The 15,841-nt window shown below is 51.2% G+C and overlaps 1 protein-coding gene across 2 annotated transcripts in view; it reads right to left on the bottom strand.

Annotated features, from left to right (window-relative positions):
* CNOT12 (CCR4-NOT transcription complex subunit 12) overlaps positions 1 to 15,841 on the bottom strand; it is a 422,228-nt gene that overhangs the window by 25,308 nt on the left and 381,079 nt on the right. For both annotated transcript variants that reach the window (XR_014981070.1, XM_085651437.1), the window contains exons 10-11: positions 14,159 to 14,310; positions 7,813 to 7,884 (exon numbers count right to left, since the gene is read on the bottom strand). Coding sequence is in view for 1 of the 2 variants with exons in the window: in XM_085651437.1 (XP_085507563.1) it covers positions 7,821 to 7,884; positions 14,159 to 14,310 (216 nt within the window). In the remaining variant the exon portion in view is untranslated. The remainder of the gene's footprint in view (positions 1 to 7,812; positions 7,885 to 14,158; positions 14,311 to 15,841) is intronic.

The raw sequence follows: 15,841 nt of genomic DNA, 5'->3' as shown, positions 1-15,841 counted from the left end.
TCCGAAAAATGAAAGGCCGAGGTGGTCACACCAAGTGCTAGGCCCTAGAGCTCAACTTGTTGCGCCATCTGGACTGTTCAGTTGCACTTGGGTAGTCATCGAGCCTTGGTGGGAAGGAGACCGGTGGAGAACACTCCTTGTTCTCTTGTTCCTGTCAAACTCTGCTGAAAATATTTCTATTTCCTTTGCATTTAGCGGCGTATCAACTTGAATACTTAATATTTTGTGGTTTTACACTCTCATTTCTTTCAAAGTCCTGCTGTATCCAGCACACATCTGTCCACTGTTCTGCAGAGGGATCTATTTAGTCAACCTGTTTTGGGGATGGTCTAATCCATTCCCGATTTCTCCATTTCCTCTTGAGTTGGTATGTGCAGCAGCTGTGTGCTTATGAGCAGGCACACATTTGGTAGCTTTGTCTGCATGCACGGTCTCCTCTGCATTTTTTATGGTCAGGAATTCTGCAGCGAGTGCCAGGGCGATGTTCATGTCATCCGCTTCCTTTCTATTGCAATGTCTACAGCAACCAGTCAGGTCACTCGTTGACATGACTTCTAAAGCCCTGAGCATCAAAGGTGATGAAGAGGAAGCAGGGTGCTTTGATCTCAAAGGCATTTATGACAGTCCTGCAGTTAAAATGTGTCCACCTTGCTTTGTGGTGCTTCAGGGGTAAGGTGTTCTTGGGTTTTAATGGCTTCAGAGAGGAAGGCTATTATAGCTCTTCTGAAAAGAAAAGTGGTCATGAGTACAGGAAGAGATGCAGCCTGCCTGGACTGGCTGCTATGGTCAGAGCCTTGCCCTCGATTGGAAGCGGAGAAGAGGGGATTTACCATTTCTGGAGCCACCAGTTCTTGAGGTTCAGGGCTGCGAGCATCAATAGGCTGTGCAGCCTACAGGTCCCCAAATGTCTGGTCTCTGTGTCCGGTAGTGCCGGTACCTTTTCCTTTCCTTCTTTGTGGTGAAATGATACCAATCATGCAGTGTGGAGCATTATCAATGCCAGTTACCTCTCTTATCTTTGCATTAGCATTATCCACCAGTTTAAAAACAGGTTTCCTGCTAAGGATAACACCCTGCTCCTCCTTCGAGTGGGAACCCAAATACCCTATTTCCCCGTACTGGCCCGGTCATTTGTAAAACTGGAAGTTATCATCAACTGGCGACCAATCACAGTGTCTTGCCACAAGTGTCAATCCTCCTCACTATAGGATGAGAAGCTCCACATAGTTCTTTAATGTGCCAGACTTCTCCCAGCCCTGAACAATATATAGAATGGTTTGGGTCCACCCCTACAAAGGTTGGCCAATTGATGTGGTTTCATTTTATATTTTTGGATGCGCATAGGGCTACTGTCCTGAGTATTTACGTTACAAAGATTTTCTTTGAAAGCTCCAGAAAATTGAACACAGAAGAATGTACCAGCGACTTTCCAAGCGGTGGCTATTGCTTCTAAAATGGTGCTTTGATTGACTGACTGATTTATTGCTTATAAAGTGTGAAGCTAAACCAGAGGGCGTCTTGGTGCTGAAGAGCAGGAGGAACACCAGTAAAAGGCGGTTACTACAACATCAGGAGAATAGAAAGATTTTCTGAGTTTTTCTAGGAAAAAATACTTGAAACAAATACAAACTCAAAAATGAAGTTAATTCCCAGCCTTATGCAGCCTTTACAGCAGTTGACATTTTATAAAAGTCTAATATAACACAGGTATAAGCAGCCAGGATTTTAGACTGAATGGGTAGGTGTGTGATAAAATATAATTGGGGCTTTTAGAACCTTTGGCGTAATATACAATGACTGAGTGGTCTATGATATTTACACTCACTTGAATGCACAAGATTTGCAGATGAAGAGTGTATAATAACTAACCATATAGTGTAAGAAAACAACCACTGTGTGTGCATTCTGACTTCAGGGTAGGGCGGAGCACTATATACACAACCTGCAGACGAGACATTCTTTGACAGGTTTTGTCGGACTACTAAAATCTCACAAACTTCAGCCTAAGTGTGTGTAGAAGGAGAGAGAGTCGGTCAGTTTTCCTTTTCTCTTCAAAGTCACTGTTTCCTTTTGGGGCTTGGGAATTGTACTGGCTATGACTCCAATAATTTGGTGTAATATGACAGCTTCTTTAATCCCAGAGGCGCAGAAAAGTGACAACTTGTGCTTGATTCTCAAAGGTACTGAAGAGCGAGAAACTGGTGTTCTAAACCCCAAGGTGCAGATGAGATGAGTGAGCATGGTGCTTTCATCCCAGAATTAAAGAGTGATGAATGAGTGTTATGATCACACAGCCACAGATGAGTGAGCGTGGTGCATCAATCCCAAAGGTAACGAAGTGTGAGAAACTAGTGCTTTAATCTCAAAGGCACAGATGAGTGAGTACAGAGCCTTAATTCCAAAGGCACAGAGGAGTGACTACAGAGCCTTAATTCCAAAGGCACAGAGGAGTGAGTACACTGCCTTAATTCCAAAGGCACAGATGAGTGAGCGTGGTGCATCAATCCCAAAGGTAACGAAGAGTGAGAAACTAGTGCTTTAATCTCAAAGGCACAGATGAGTGAGTACAGAGCCTTAATTCCAAAGGCACAGAGGAGTGAGTACAGAGCCTTAATTCTATGGGCACAGAGGAGTGAGTACAGAGCCTTAATTCTATGGGCACAGATGAGTGAGTACAGAGCCTTAATTCCAAAGGCACAGATGAGTGAGTACAGAGCCTTAATTCCAAAGGCACAGAGGAGTGAGTACAGAGCCTTAATTCTATGGGCACAGATGAGTGAGTACAGAGCCTTAATTCCAAAGGCACAGATGAGTGAGTACAGAGCTTTAATTCCAAAGGCACAGAGTGAGTGAGTACAGAGCCTTAATTCCAAAGGCACAGAGGAGTGAGTACAGAGCCTTAATTCCAAAGGTACAGATGAGTGAGTACAGAGCCTTAATTCCAAAGGCACAGAGGAGTGAGTACAGAGTTTTAATTCCAAAGGCACAGATGAGTGAGTACAGAGCCTTAATTCCAAAGGCACAGAGGAGTGAGTACAGAGCTTTAATTCCAAAGGCACAGAGTGAGTGAGTACAGAGCCTTAATGTCAAAGGCAAAGATGAGTGAGCGTGGTTCATCAATCACAAGGTGAAAAAGAATTATTATGGGGACGCGCGATGAAGAGTGATTAAAGTGCTTCAATTTCAAAGGTGTTGAAGAGTGAGCACGGTGCTTAATTCCCACAGGTGCTGAAGAGGGAGTATGCTGCATTAATCTTGTTCAAATATTTTCTTCTGGTCTACGGGCTGAATACAACTTGTAGTCATCGCTTAGTAGCTGATATGTCTGGGGTCAAGGAATCTTTAGAAAAGGGTAAGATTTGTTGCTTCAGAAAGGATCCCTAGGGGTCATTCTTGGCTCCCATACCTCTTCCTCCAGGTGAGAAACATGCTGTTCACCTCGTCCCTTCCGACCCATCAAAGAGCTTGAAACCACAGCTGTAGGTAGAGTGCAAGGAGCCTCGAGCCCAGAGTGTCTCTCTCTAGAGCTGACCCACCACTCACTCCAAGTTGTCAACGCTTCTTCCTTACGACGCAGTGACAGGCACATACGGCATATGAAGTGCTTGCGCTGGTCTACAGAAATCATCTACAAATAACGCAGACGAGTGGGGATTGTTGATTAGGAGAGGCAACTACAGACGCACTGCAGTCAACGCAATTGAGTTTTCTTTTTAGGTCTCGTCGGTGAGACAGCACAAGCTGTCTGCTGGCAAAAAGACCCATTGTCAGCTTACAGGGGCTTCGACCCTGCCCATTGTTACCATTAGTCGGCTTTAATGTCACTCTCACTTCCCTGCTTTCATTCTTTAGCCTGTTTGGGCCTTCCTTCCTCTTTTTGCGTTTTCTCATCTCCTGGAGCATGGAAGCGTTGCTCGTGTCCTTCCACTGCTTGCTTTTCAAGCCCCTTTTTTGCCTTTTTCTTTAAGCACTTCATGAGAGACCATGTATCTTACAGCTGTCTCCCTTGTGCGCTTCTGTCTCCTGGCTGCACTCCATGTTGCGCTCTGTCACATGTGTGCTACTCCCTTGTCCACTCCACACTGCACTCACCCATGTGTACTCCTCCCCCCGCATTGCTTTCACACCTGCCTGCTCCATGTAGTGCTCTCTCCCTCTGTGTTTACATCCCATTCGGCCCTCAGTGTTGCTTCCGTCCCGCCACCCTCCTTGTTGGTTCTCCCACCCACACCCTTTGTGATGGTTCTCCATTGGCATCCTTCGTAATGCTTCCCCTCTATCTGCACCATCAGCGTTGCTCCCTGCCATTCATGCTTTTATGCACCCATCCAACTTGGTAACTAAAAACACAGAAACTTGCATCATTTTGTAGGTAAACGCATGTGTGGTGTGCGTGCAGACAAAATGACATGGTTGCTGCATCATAGCACTTTGTTTGTTTGTTTTCTTTAACCATGCTGCACAGCACTGAGGATGCTATACAGTATGGCTAAACACCTTTAAAGCCAATAGGTCCCAAAGGCAAGACCTAGCAAAATATGACAGTTACATTATTGACTTTTCCACTAGATGGCAGCATCATACAAAGTAAATGAATCCATAGAACTTGCCTGCTGAAAAACGACAAGGGGTGCCAGTAACTCCACGTAAACTGAGCCCATATAAGCCTGATAAGATAGCCGAATTAACCCAATTGTGTCCCATCACAATCAAGATAATGGTTGAGTTAAGGGTGGGTTCTAGGTATGAATATGGCTGCTGAGGAGGCAAAGGTGTTTGAGGTGTAAGTATGGTTGTGCCTGAGCTAAGATTTGGTTCTATGAATGAATATGGTGTGGTTGAGTTAAGGGTAGGTTCTAGCTATGAACAGGTGTAGGGAAGTGCCCCTTTTTGCCTGGTTACCCCCTACGTTTTGCCTGACATCTGATGTACTTTGACTGAATGTGCACTGGGTCCCTGCCGATCAGGTTCCCCGTGTCTGTGTTCTTTCCCAAAACTGTAACTTTGTTTCCACATTTGGCCAACCTCTGGCCCACATTCAAGTCCCTTGTAAAAGGTACCAGTGGTACCCAGGGCCTTGTAAACGGAGAGGATCTGTAAGGGCTGAAGCATGTATTGTGCCGCCCTCAGAGACCCCTCACTAAACACATACACCCTGCCATTGCAGATGGTGTTTTTTTGGTGCGCACAAAACTTAAAATTTGACTTGGCACACCCCCTGTGTACCATGACCACAACCACTGACTGCGGCATAGGTAAGTCCCGCCTCTTGCAGACCTCACAGTCCTAAGGCAGCGTATGCTATACCACAGGTAAAGGCATAGCTGCGTGAGCAGTATGCCCCTACAGTGTCCAAGTTCATTCTTAGACATTGTAAGTGCAGTAAAGACATCCTGAGCACATGAGCTGGGAGTTTGTCATTATGAAGCTCCATGGTGGCTTTACTGAATGCTAAGAAATTTGGTATCAAACCTCTCAGCACAATAAACCCACACTGATGCCAGTGTTAGATTTAATGTAAAAAGCACTTAGAGGGCATCTAAGAGATGCCCCCTGAAAAACGACCAACTCCCTCGTGTCCATCTGACTGGTCTGCACCAGCCTGAAACACACCGACATGTTTCTGACCCCCGGATGTGGGAGCCCCTATGCTCTCATGGGTCCGGGACAAAGCCTGCTTGGGGTGTAGGTGCTTCTCACCTACCCCCAAGCAGGAACAGCAATCAGAGCGGCGAGCCTCAAAGGCTTCCTGCCCTTTGATATGCTAGCCAGGGCCTATCCAGCCAGTGGAGTTGCCCGCCCCCCGGCCCAAGCCCCACTTTTGGTGGAAAGTTCGGTGTGAAAATTAGTAGTCAGGAGAGGTGTGTCCCCTCTCTTCCAGGACCACCCCTAAGGTATCCTGTGCTTAAGCGTCCCCCTCCTTAGAAAATCCTCCATGTTGGATGGAAGAATACTAGCCAATCAGGTTAGGGGATGCCCCCTCCCCAAAGGGAGGTGACATACAAAGGGTGTAGTCACCCTAAAGGCAAGTAGGCCATTGGCTACTACCTGTCAGGACTTGCAATGCCCCAAATTCAATATTATTATCTGTGACAACCTAAGAAAAAAGAAGTCATCCTGGAAGCCGACCCTGCAGAGAACCCTGAACAAGACTACTTCCTTGGCCCCAGACGGTCTCCAGCTTCCAAGAGCCTGCAGCCAAAAGGCGACCTTGTGTTCCATCCAGCGACCTCTGAAAACCCTGGGAGGACTGCTGCCTTCGTAAAAGACTCTAATCTCCTGTGGACAGTGGACATGTCCAAAGGAAATCAATTCCATGGACTCCTGTACCCTCTGGAACCGTGCGTCCTGCCCACTCTGCAGCCCACGGCCCGAGTGGCTCACCTGTCCAGTGAAGTTTCTCCAGTGATCCTGGCCTTGAACCCAGCATTGGCTGACCTCTCCTGACTTTGACAACAGCGCCTGCAGTGTGAATTCGTAGGGACCCCCCCCCCCAACCTCAACCGGCCCTGTAAGAAGAAATCCGATGTCTAAAGGCACCCCTGCACCCGCAGACCCTGGGCTTTAGGAAACTTGTTCAGTGGTGCCCCTGTCACCCTCAACATCCCAACTCACCTGTGCTGTCGCTTGTTTACTGACTGCACCCTTCGGTTTGACACCTGCAGCCTGTGTCCACAAAGAAGAATCCCCATAGGATTGCATTGGATGCCCAAGGCTAGGCTTGCACCCTGCACCCTTCTGTCCCTGTGCCGCTGGTGGTGTAGCTTTGGTGCTGCCTTGTGGCCCACCTCATGCTTGCCTAAGCCCCTGGGGTCGCTGCCCTGAAACGGTGGGTCCTTACCTGCAACCAGCACCTCTCCTGAGTGCCCCTAATCTCCATTGACTAACATTGGGCCGAGTGACCACTGCACCCGACCGCCCCAGTGCCACTGGTGGTGCAGTCCCTACCCTGATCTGACCCTTGCCCAGTGTTGGCCTAACGCCGAAAGACTGGATGTTTAAGTGAATACTTACCTGTAAATGTACATAACTTTTCCTCCCATAGGACTGCATTGCATCTCTTGGTATTACACGAAGCGTCCATCTTTTACTTTGCTAAGTTACTGCTACTGTTGATTTGACACCACAGAGTCTTTTCAGTATCTCTTGAAAGTAGTTTACTGCCTTTGCAAACACCTTTCCACTGCACCTGAAAAGTGTTGCTATTTTAAAACTGGTACTTAACTGCAACTGAGTTTCTCTTGGTTCTAAAATAAAAGTAAAGTAATATTTTTATACAAAACAATTGGTCTTGGATTCAGTCTTTGAGTGTGTGTAATCATTTCTTGCCTGAGTGTGTATAACAAATGCCTAACACAGCCTCTTGATAAGCCCGACTGCCCGACCACACAACCCAAAAAGGAGTAAGGTATTATCTACGTTAACCTCTGTAAAGCCTCCGACAGGGCTGTGGATGAGTGAAGGGTGGGGTATAGTTCCCATTATAGTTGAGTTATGGATGGGTCATACTTGCCATTAAGTTTGTGGTGCGGTAGGAGTGGGTGATAGTTATGTACCCAGGGTTCCAGTAAGCATGAGTTCTAGTTATTAATGTGGCTTTGGTGTGATGTGAGTGGGTTCTCCAATTGGTTATGCAGACCTATGATTAAGGTTGTATTTGAGGTATAAATATACTTGTGGGGGGATATGGTAAGAAAGATTGCAGTGGTTGCATTAGAAGAGGTTTCTTGTTATCTATAAGGTATGGTCGACCATCTGGCAGTTTGTATTTATCAACAGGTTTGATGCTATCAACATGGCTATGATTCTTACCTTTCCTTTCATTTCTGTGGTTTCTTTTTTAGCTTTAAAGCATTTAACCACTGAGGTGAACTGCTTTCTGACCTACGAAAGAAACCAAGAGTTCAAATGTTATTCAATGATGTACAACAAGGCCACACAGTCTCTCTCTGATGCACAATCACAATGCCAGGCTTCTGAAGCATCTGTTTGGCTGCATCACTTTCTAAACCACAACATACATGAGATCCCTTCACGACACCCTAGCTCACTGAGGGGCACTACATGACAAGCAGCAGAGCACCTGGGATTTTATCTCCACACTATCAAACAGCATTTACTCTGGCCGGAGAGGTTGGCCTCCCGGACAATTATGGGCCACTAGATGTATGGCCTGGCCGCTCAAGGTCTCTACTGACACACTGACGGGGTGCAGAGCCTGGCCTCTCTGGGTCTCTCCTGGTACACTGGGTGCAGAGCCTGGCCTCTCCTCTCACACTGGGCGCAGAACCTGGCCTCTCTGGGTCTCTCCTGTCACACTGAGAGCAGAGCCGGGCCTCTCTGGGTCTCTCCTGTCACACTGGGAGCAGAGTCTGGCCTCTCTGGGTCTCTCCTCTCACACTGGGTGCAGAGCCCGGCCTCTCTGGGTCTCTCCTGTCACACTGGGTGCAGGGCCTGGCCTCCCTGGGTCTCTCCTCTCACACTGGGCGCAGAGTCTGGCCTCTCTGGGTCTCTCCTCTCACACTGGGTGCAGAGCCCGGCCTCTCTGGGTCTCTCCTGTCACACTGGGTGCAGGGCCTGGCCTCCCTGGGTCTCTCCTCTCACACTGAGAGCAGAGCCTGGCCTCTCTGGGTCTCTCCGGTCACACTGGGTGCAGAGTCTGGCCTCTCTGGTTCCCTTCTCTCACACTGGGTGCAGAGCCTGGCCTCTCTGGGTCTTTCCTCTTACACTGGGTGAAGAGCCTGGCCTCTCTGGTTCCCTTCTCTCACACTGGGCGCAGAACCTGGCCTCTATGGGTCTGTCCTGTCACACAGAGCAGAGCCTGGCCTCTCTGGGTCTGTCCTGTCACACTGGGTGAAGAGCCTGGCCTCCCTGGGTCTCTCCTCTCACACTGGGCGCAGAGCCTGGACTCTCTGGGTCTCTCCTCTCACACTGGGTGCAGAGCCTGGCCTCCCTGGGTCTCTCCTCTCACACTGAGAGCAGAGCCTACCCTCTCTGGGTCTTTCCTCTCACACTGGGTGCAGAGTCTGGCCTCTCTGGGTCTCTCCGGTCACACTGGGTGAAGTGCCTGGCCTCTCTGGTTCCCTTCTCTCACACTGGGTGCAGAGCCTGGCCTCTCTGGGTCTCTTCTGTCACACTGGGTGAAGAGCCTGGCCTCTCTGGTTCCCTTCTCTCACACTGGGTGCAGAGCCTGGTCTCTCCTGTCACACTGGGTGAAGAGCCTGGCCTCTCTGGTTCCCTTCTCTCACACTGGGCGCAGAACCTGGCCTCTATGGGTCTGTCCTGTCACACTGAGAGCAGAGCCTGGCCTCTCTGGGTCTGTCCTGTCACACTGAGAGCAGAGCCTGGCCTCTCTGGGTCTGTCCTGTCACACTGGGTAAAGAGCCTGGCCTCCCTGGGTCTCTCCTCTCACACTGGGCGCAGAGCCTGGGCTCCCGGGGTCTCTCCTCTCACACTGAGAGCAGAGCCTGGCCTCTCTGGGTCTTTCCTCTCACACTGGGTGCAGAGTCTGGCCTCTCTGGGTCTCTCCGGTCACACTGGGTGAAGTGCCTGGCCTCTCTGGTTCCCTTCTCTCACACTGGGTGCAGAGCCTGGCCTCTCTGGGTCTGTCTTGTCACACTGAGAGCAGAGCCTGGCCTCTCTGGGTCTGTCCTGTCACACTGAGAGCAGAGCCTGGCCTCTCTGGGTCTGTCCTGTCACACTGGGTGAAGTGCCTGGCCTCTCTGGTTCCCTTCTCTCACACTGGGTGCAGAGCCTGGCCTCTCTGGGTCTCTCCTCTCACACTGAGAGCAGAGCCTGGCCTCTCTGGGTCTTTCCTCTCGCACTGGGTGCAGAGTCTGGCCTCTCTGGGTCTCTCCGGTCACACTGGGTGAAGTGCCTGGCCTCTCTGGTTCCCTTCTCTCACACTGGGTGCAGAGCCTGGCCTCTCTGGGTCTGTCCTGTCACACTGAGAGCAGAGCCTGGCCTCTCTGGGTCTGTCCTGTCACACTGGGTGAAGTGCCTGGCCTCTCTGGTTCCCTTCTCTCACACTGGGTGCAGAGCCTGGCCTCTCTGGGTCTCTCCTCTCACACTGAGAGCAGAGCCTGGCCTCTCTGGGTCTTTCCTCTCACACTGGGTGCAGAGTCTGGCCTCTCTGGGTCTCTCCGGTCACACTGGGTGAAGTGCCTGGCCTCTCTGGTTCCCTTCTCTCACACTGGGTGCAGAGCCTGGCCTCTCTGGGTCTCTCCTCTCACACTGGGAGAAGAGCCTGGCCTCTCTGGGTCTCTCCTGTATCACTGGATACAAGGCCTGGCCTCTCTGGGTCTCTCCTCTCACACTGGGAGCAGAGCCTGGCCTCTCTAGGTCTCTCCTCTCACACTGGGCACAGAGCCTGTCCTCTCTGGGTCTCTGCTGTCACACTGGGCACAGAGCCTGGCCTCTCTGGGTCTCTCTTCTCACACTGGGAGCAGAGCCTGGCCTCTCTGGTTCCCTTCTCTCACACTGGGAGCAGAGCCTGGCCCCTCTGGGTCTCTCCTCTCACACTGGGCGCAGAGCCTGTCCTCTCTGGGTCTCTGCTGTCACACTGGGCACAGAGCCTGGCCTCTCTGGGTCTCTGCTGTCACACTGGGCGCAGAGCCTGTCCTCTCTGGGTCTCTGCTGTCACACTGGGCACAGAGCCTGGCCTCTCTGGGTCTCTCTTCTCACACTGGGCGCAGAGCCTGGCCTCTCTGGTTCCCTTCTCTCACACTGGGAGCAGAGCCTGGTCTCTCCTCTCACACTGGGCGCAGAGCCTGGCCTCTCTGGGTATCTCCTCTCACGCTGGGCGCAGAGCCTGGCCTCTCTTGGTCTCTGCTGTCACACTGGGTGCAGAGCCTGGCCTCTCTGGTTCCCTTCTCTCACACTTGGTGCAGAGCCTGGCCTCTCTGGGTCTCTCCTCTCACACTGGGTGTAGAGCCTGGCCTCTCTGGGCCTCTCCTCTCACACTGGGCGCAGACCCTGGCCTTTCTGGTTCCCTTCTCTCACACTTGGTGCAGAGCCTGGCCTCTCTGGGTCTCTCCTCTCACACTGGGTGTAGAGCCTGGCCTCTCTGGGTCTCTCCTCTCACACTGGGCGCAGAGCCTGGCCTCTCTGGGTCTGTCCTGTCACACTGGGCGCAGAGCCTGGCTCTCTGGGTCTCTCCTCTCACACTGGGAGCAGAGCCTGGCCTCTCTGGTTCCCTTCTCTCACACTGGGCGCAGAGTCTGGCCTCTCTGGGTCTCTCCTCTCACACTGGGAGCAGAGCCTGGCCTTTCTGGTTCCCTTCTCTCACACTTGGTGCAGAGCCTGGCCTCTCTGGGTCTCTCCTCTCACACTGGGTGTAGAGCCTGGCCTCTCTGGGTCTCTCCTCTCACACTGAGCGCAGAGCCTGGCCTCTCTGGGTCTGTCCTGTCACACTGGGCGCAGAGCCTGGCCTCTCTGGGTCTCTCCTCTCACACTGGGAGCAGAGCCTGGCCTCTCTGGTTCCCTTCTCTCACACTGGGTGCAGAGCCCGGCCTCTCTGGGTCTCTCCTCTCACACTGGGCGCAGACCCTGGCCTTTCTGGTTCCCTTCTCTCACACTTGGTGCAGAGCCTGGCCTCTCTGGGTCTCTCCTCTCACACTGGGTGTAGAGCCTGGCCTCTCTGGGTCTCTCCTCTCACACTGAGCGCAGAGCCTGGCCTCTCTGGGTCTGTCCTGTCACACTGGGCGCAGAGTCTGGCCTCTCTGGGTCTCTCCTCTCACACTGGGAGCAGAGCCTGGCCTCTCTGGTTCCCTTCTCTCACACTGGGTGCAGAGCCCGGCCTCTCTGGTTCCCTTCTCTCACACTGGGCGCAGAGTCTGGCCTCTCTGGGTCTCTCCTCTCACACTGGGAGCAGAGCCTGGCCTCTCTGGTTCCCTTCTCTCACACTGGGTGCAGAGCCTGGCCTCTCTGGGTCTCTCCTCTCACACTGGGTGCAGAGCCTGGCCTCTCTGGGTCTCTCTTCTCACACTGGGTGCAGAGCCTGGCCTCTCTGGTTCCCTTCTCTCACACTGGGAGCAGAGCCTGGTCTCTCCTCTCACACTGGGCGCAGAGCCTGGCCTCTCTGGGTATCTCCTCTCACGCTGGGCGCAGAGCCTGGCCTCTCTTGGTCTCTGCTGTCACACTGGGTGCAGAGCCTGGCCTCCCTGGGTCTCTCCTCTCACACTGGGTGCAGAGCCTGGCCTCTCTGGGTCTCTCCTGTCACACTGGGAGCAGAGCCTGGCCTCTCTGGGTCTCTCCTCTCACACTGGGTGCAGAGCCTGGCCTCTCTGGTTCCCTTCTCTCACACTGGGCGCAGAGTCTGGCCTCTCTGGGTCTCTCCTCTCACATTGGGAGCAGAGCCTGGCCTCTCTGGTTCCCTTCTCTCACACTGGGTGCAGAGCCTGGCCTCTCTGGGTCTATCCTCTCACACTGGGTGCAGAGCCTGGCCTCTCTGGGTCTCTCTTCTCACACTGGGCGCAGAGCCTGGCCTCTCTGGTTCCCTTCTCTCACACTGGGAGCAGAGCCTGGTCTCTCCTCTCACACTGGGCGCAGAGCCTGGCCTCTCTGGGTATCTCCTCTCACGCTGGGCGCAGAGCCTGGCCTCTCTTGGTCTCTGCTGTCACACTGGTTGCAGAGCCTGGCCTCCCTGGGTCTCTCCTCTCACACTGGGTGCAGAGCCTGGCCTCTCTGGGTCTCTCCTGTCACACTGGGAGCAGAGCCTGGCCTCTCTGGGTCTATCCTCTCACACTGGGTGCCGAGCCTGGCCTCTCAGGGTCTCTCCTGTCACACTGGGTGCAGAGCCCGGCCTCTCTGGGTCTCTCCTCTCACACTGGGCGCAGAGCCTGGCCTCTCTGGGTCTCTCCTCTCACACTGGGTGCAGAGCCTGGCCTCTCTGTGTATCTCCTCTCACACTGGGCGCAGACCCCGGCCTTTCAGGTTCCCTTCTCTCACACTGGGTAGAGACTGGCCTCTATGGGTCACTCCGGTCTAAGCACCTGCTTCATAAAGGTCCTTGCCTTGCCTCTTCTCCAGCTTTCTCAAACACATTGACTGGGCTGAAGAGTCTGGGAAAACATCACTATAAAATATTGCATTTTTCTAAATCTATATTAATACAACTATTTATCATGCGGCACCTTCTAGATAACGTAGAGACCAGGAAAGAATCTAAAACACAGCAGTTCAAGCCACCCATAACATCAGGGGACCATGAGCTGCGGCCAAGCCCACGCAGCCCTCTGTCCTTATACAAAAGCCATTTATCAGCCAAAGAATGGAATACAATAAAAATAATTCCGGGAGACGGAGTAGGTGTGTGTGTTCCCCTATGTTGCATAGGGCGGGAAGGGCTTTCGGGTAGAAGCACCGCTATAGAAACAGACCTACACTGAGCCCATTCACAGCACCTCTATAACAAGCATTTGCAATGCAATAGGTCTCGCATTTGCAAGAGTTTGAGCTATTGGCATTGTAAATGATAATGCCTTTTATTTATGTGTTTTGAAAACCTGCAAGGGTTACATAAACACTGCTTACCCTTTAGCTGTCAACATCATAAGCTAAAGCGTGGATGCCGGTATTGCTTCAAAAGTAAAGAATTATAAAACCAAATGCACATTACTTTCTATTTCTGTACTTTTGAAGCAATCGTGGCACCCGCCTTTTTGCTTAAGATGTTTCAAGCTAACGCAAGGGTGCTGCCATTGAAAAAAAGAAGTAAATACATTTAAAAACACAGGCATGCAGCCTCAGTCAGCGTTCGCAAGGAACAAAATGAAAGCATGGCCGCCATTACTAGTGCGAAGGCGTGCCGCCCTAGTTAAATGAAAAAAAATAATCAACTGTAGCGGGTCAGCGGGTCCGAAAGCCCTTTAAGAAAATAGTGCTCGGAGGCTGTAATTAAAACACACCGAGCAACACATGTAACGGGTGTGTCCTCATGGGAGGTTGCAAGAAGAGAAAAGGCGGTACTAAGGAGGGACTACAAAGCCTATTGACCAATGAAAATCCACAATTGAGAAAAGGACAGGGACAGGAGCCAATTAAAAAGATGGGCGCTGCCGAGGCGAGACCTAAAAACACAGCTACACGGAGCCCAAACACAGCACATCCATTCTACTAACACACCAGACACAGCAAGCAAAGACAGCTGTGCCCTTACCCCGCGGGTTTCTCGGGCTTCGGTGGCAGCACCAGCGGTTTACCCGAGTCTGCTGGCAATTTGCAGGACTTGGAGCGCTGAAAGTTATCTTTCTGTCGAGGAGACTTCGGTTGCTCCCCGTCCTCTGCAGATTTCCGAGATTTCAGCTTTGCCTGTAAGGGAAAAAAGTATTCTGAACAGTACACCAACAACACACACCTGAATCCCAAACGGCTGACCAGTACACCAACGCCAAAAACAGGAATTGTGAACCGCTGCACAGTACACCAACATCAGAACCTGAAATGCTGAACTGCTGAACAGGAGACCTAGATGGTAATATGCACATGCAATACCCAAATGACCACTAAGCGCTTATAGTCTGTGTGCACACCCACAGACGCCTTCGTGCCCGTCTCGCCGAGACCGATGCCAGTCTGAAGGCAGGGTTTACACTCACATGAATGAATTCAAATTCAAATTGGTTCAGACTCATAAGAGATCAACAATATAAAACATTCATAATTACTACCCAAAAAATAAAAATAAATCACTGGTTTAATATATTCCTTCTGTTAATGCAAAGATAAAAACGCTTTAAAAAATGTATACAGCGATATTGCACACAAATTCATTAGGAGGTGACCTTACAAAGGCAATCAAGTCATTGATTCTGGATACATTCTATTTAAACCCCATAGGTTTTATAAAACGATTCCTAGCTTCCAACACAGCTTTACTGGGGCAGCCGTCTAGGACGCTCTCAATATCTCGAACGTCCCCCCTGCACAGATCACAGGATCCGGACTGCTCTCTCTCCAGGGTTGAATGATCGAAGGGGCTTCATTTCCCGCCAGTCCCCCAGCATAGGTCTGCGCTTGAGCAATTCATTGTGATGTTTGTGTTTCTAAGCGTAGGGGCTGCTGCAGAGGGAGTGTGTGTGCACTGACGTACGGTAAGGGCACTCTGTAAGGTATGTGTGGGCAGGAAGAGGTTTCCTACAGCTCCCCAGAGCCGACGCACTATGCTGAGCCTTTTCTTGAAAGCTGCCCTCAGCCATTATTAGACTGCTCCTAGTTGGGCTCAAAGGAGACTGCCCCTTGCCTTTCTTGAGACTGCGACTTCTCTTATGCGGATTTATAAAGCGCATAGCTACGCGGGGGCAGAAAAACGAGCAGAAAAAACAAAGCCGAGGGCAGAAAAACAAGCAGAAAAGGCAAAACCGAGGGCAGAAAAACGATCAGGAAAGGCAAAACCGAGGGCAGAAAACGAGCAGGAAAGGCAAAACCGAGGGCAGAAAAACAAGCAGGAAAGGCAATACCGAGGGCAGAAAAACAAGCAGGAAAGGCAAAACCGAGGGCAGAAAAACAAGCAGGAAAGGCAAAACAGAGGCTGAAAAACGAGCAGAAAGGCAAAACCGAGGGCGGAAAAACGAGCAGGAAAGGCAAAACCGAGGCTGAAAAAACGAGCAGGAAAGGCAAAACCGAGGGCAGAAAAACAAGCAGGAAAGGCAAAACCGAGGGCAGAAAAACAAGCAGAAAAGGCAAAACCGAGGGCAGAAAAACAAGCAGGAAAGGCAAAACCGAGGGCAGAAAAACAAGCAGGAAAGGCAAAACAGAGGCTGAAAAACAGAAAAGGCAAAACAGGGGCAGAAAAACAGACAAGGCAAAACGGGGGCAGAAAAACGAGCAGAAAATACAAAAC

This window comes from Triturus cristatus, chromosome 4_1, assembly GCF_964204655.1.
Source record: "Triturus cristatus chromosome 4_1, aTriCri1.1, whole genome shotgun sequence".
NCBI classification, from domain to species: Eukaryota; Metazoa; Chordata; class Amphibia; order Caudata; family Salamandridae; genus Triturus; species Triturus cristatus.
The sequence above is the reverse complement of the archived record's forward strand: the minus strand, read 5'-3'. Positions and strand labels throughout refer to the sequence as shown.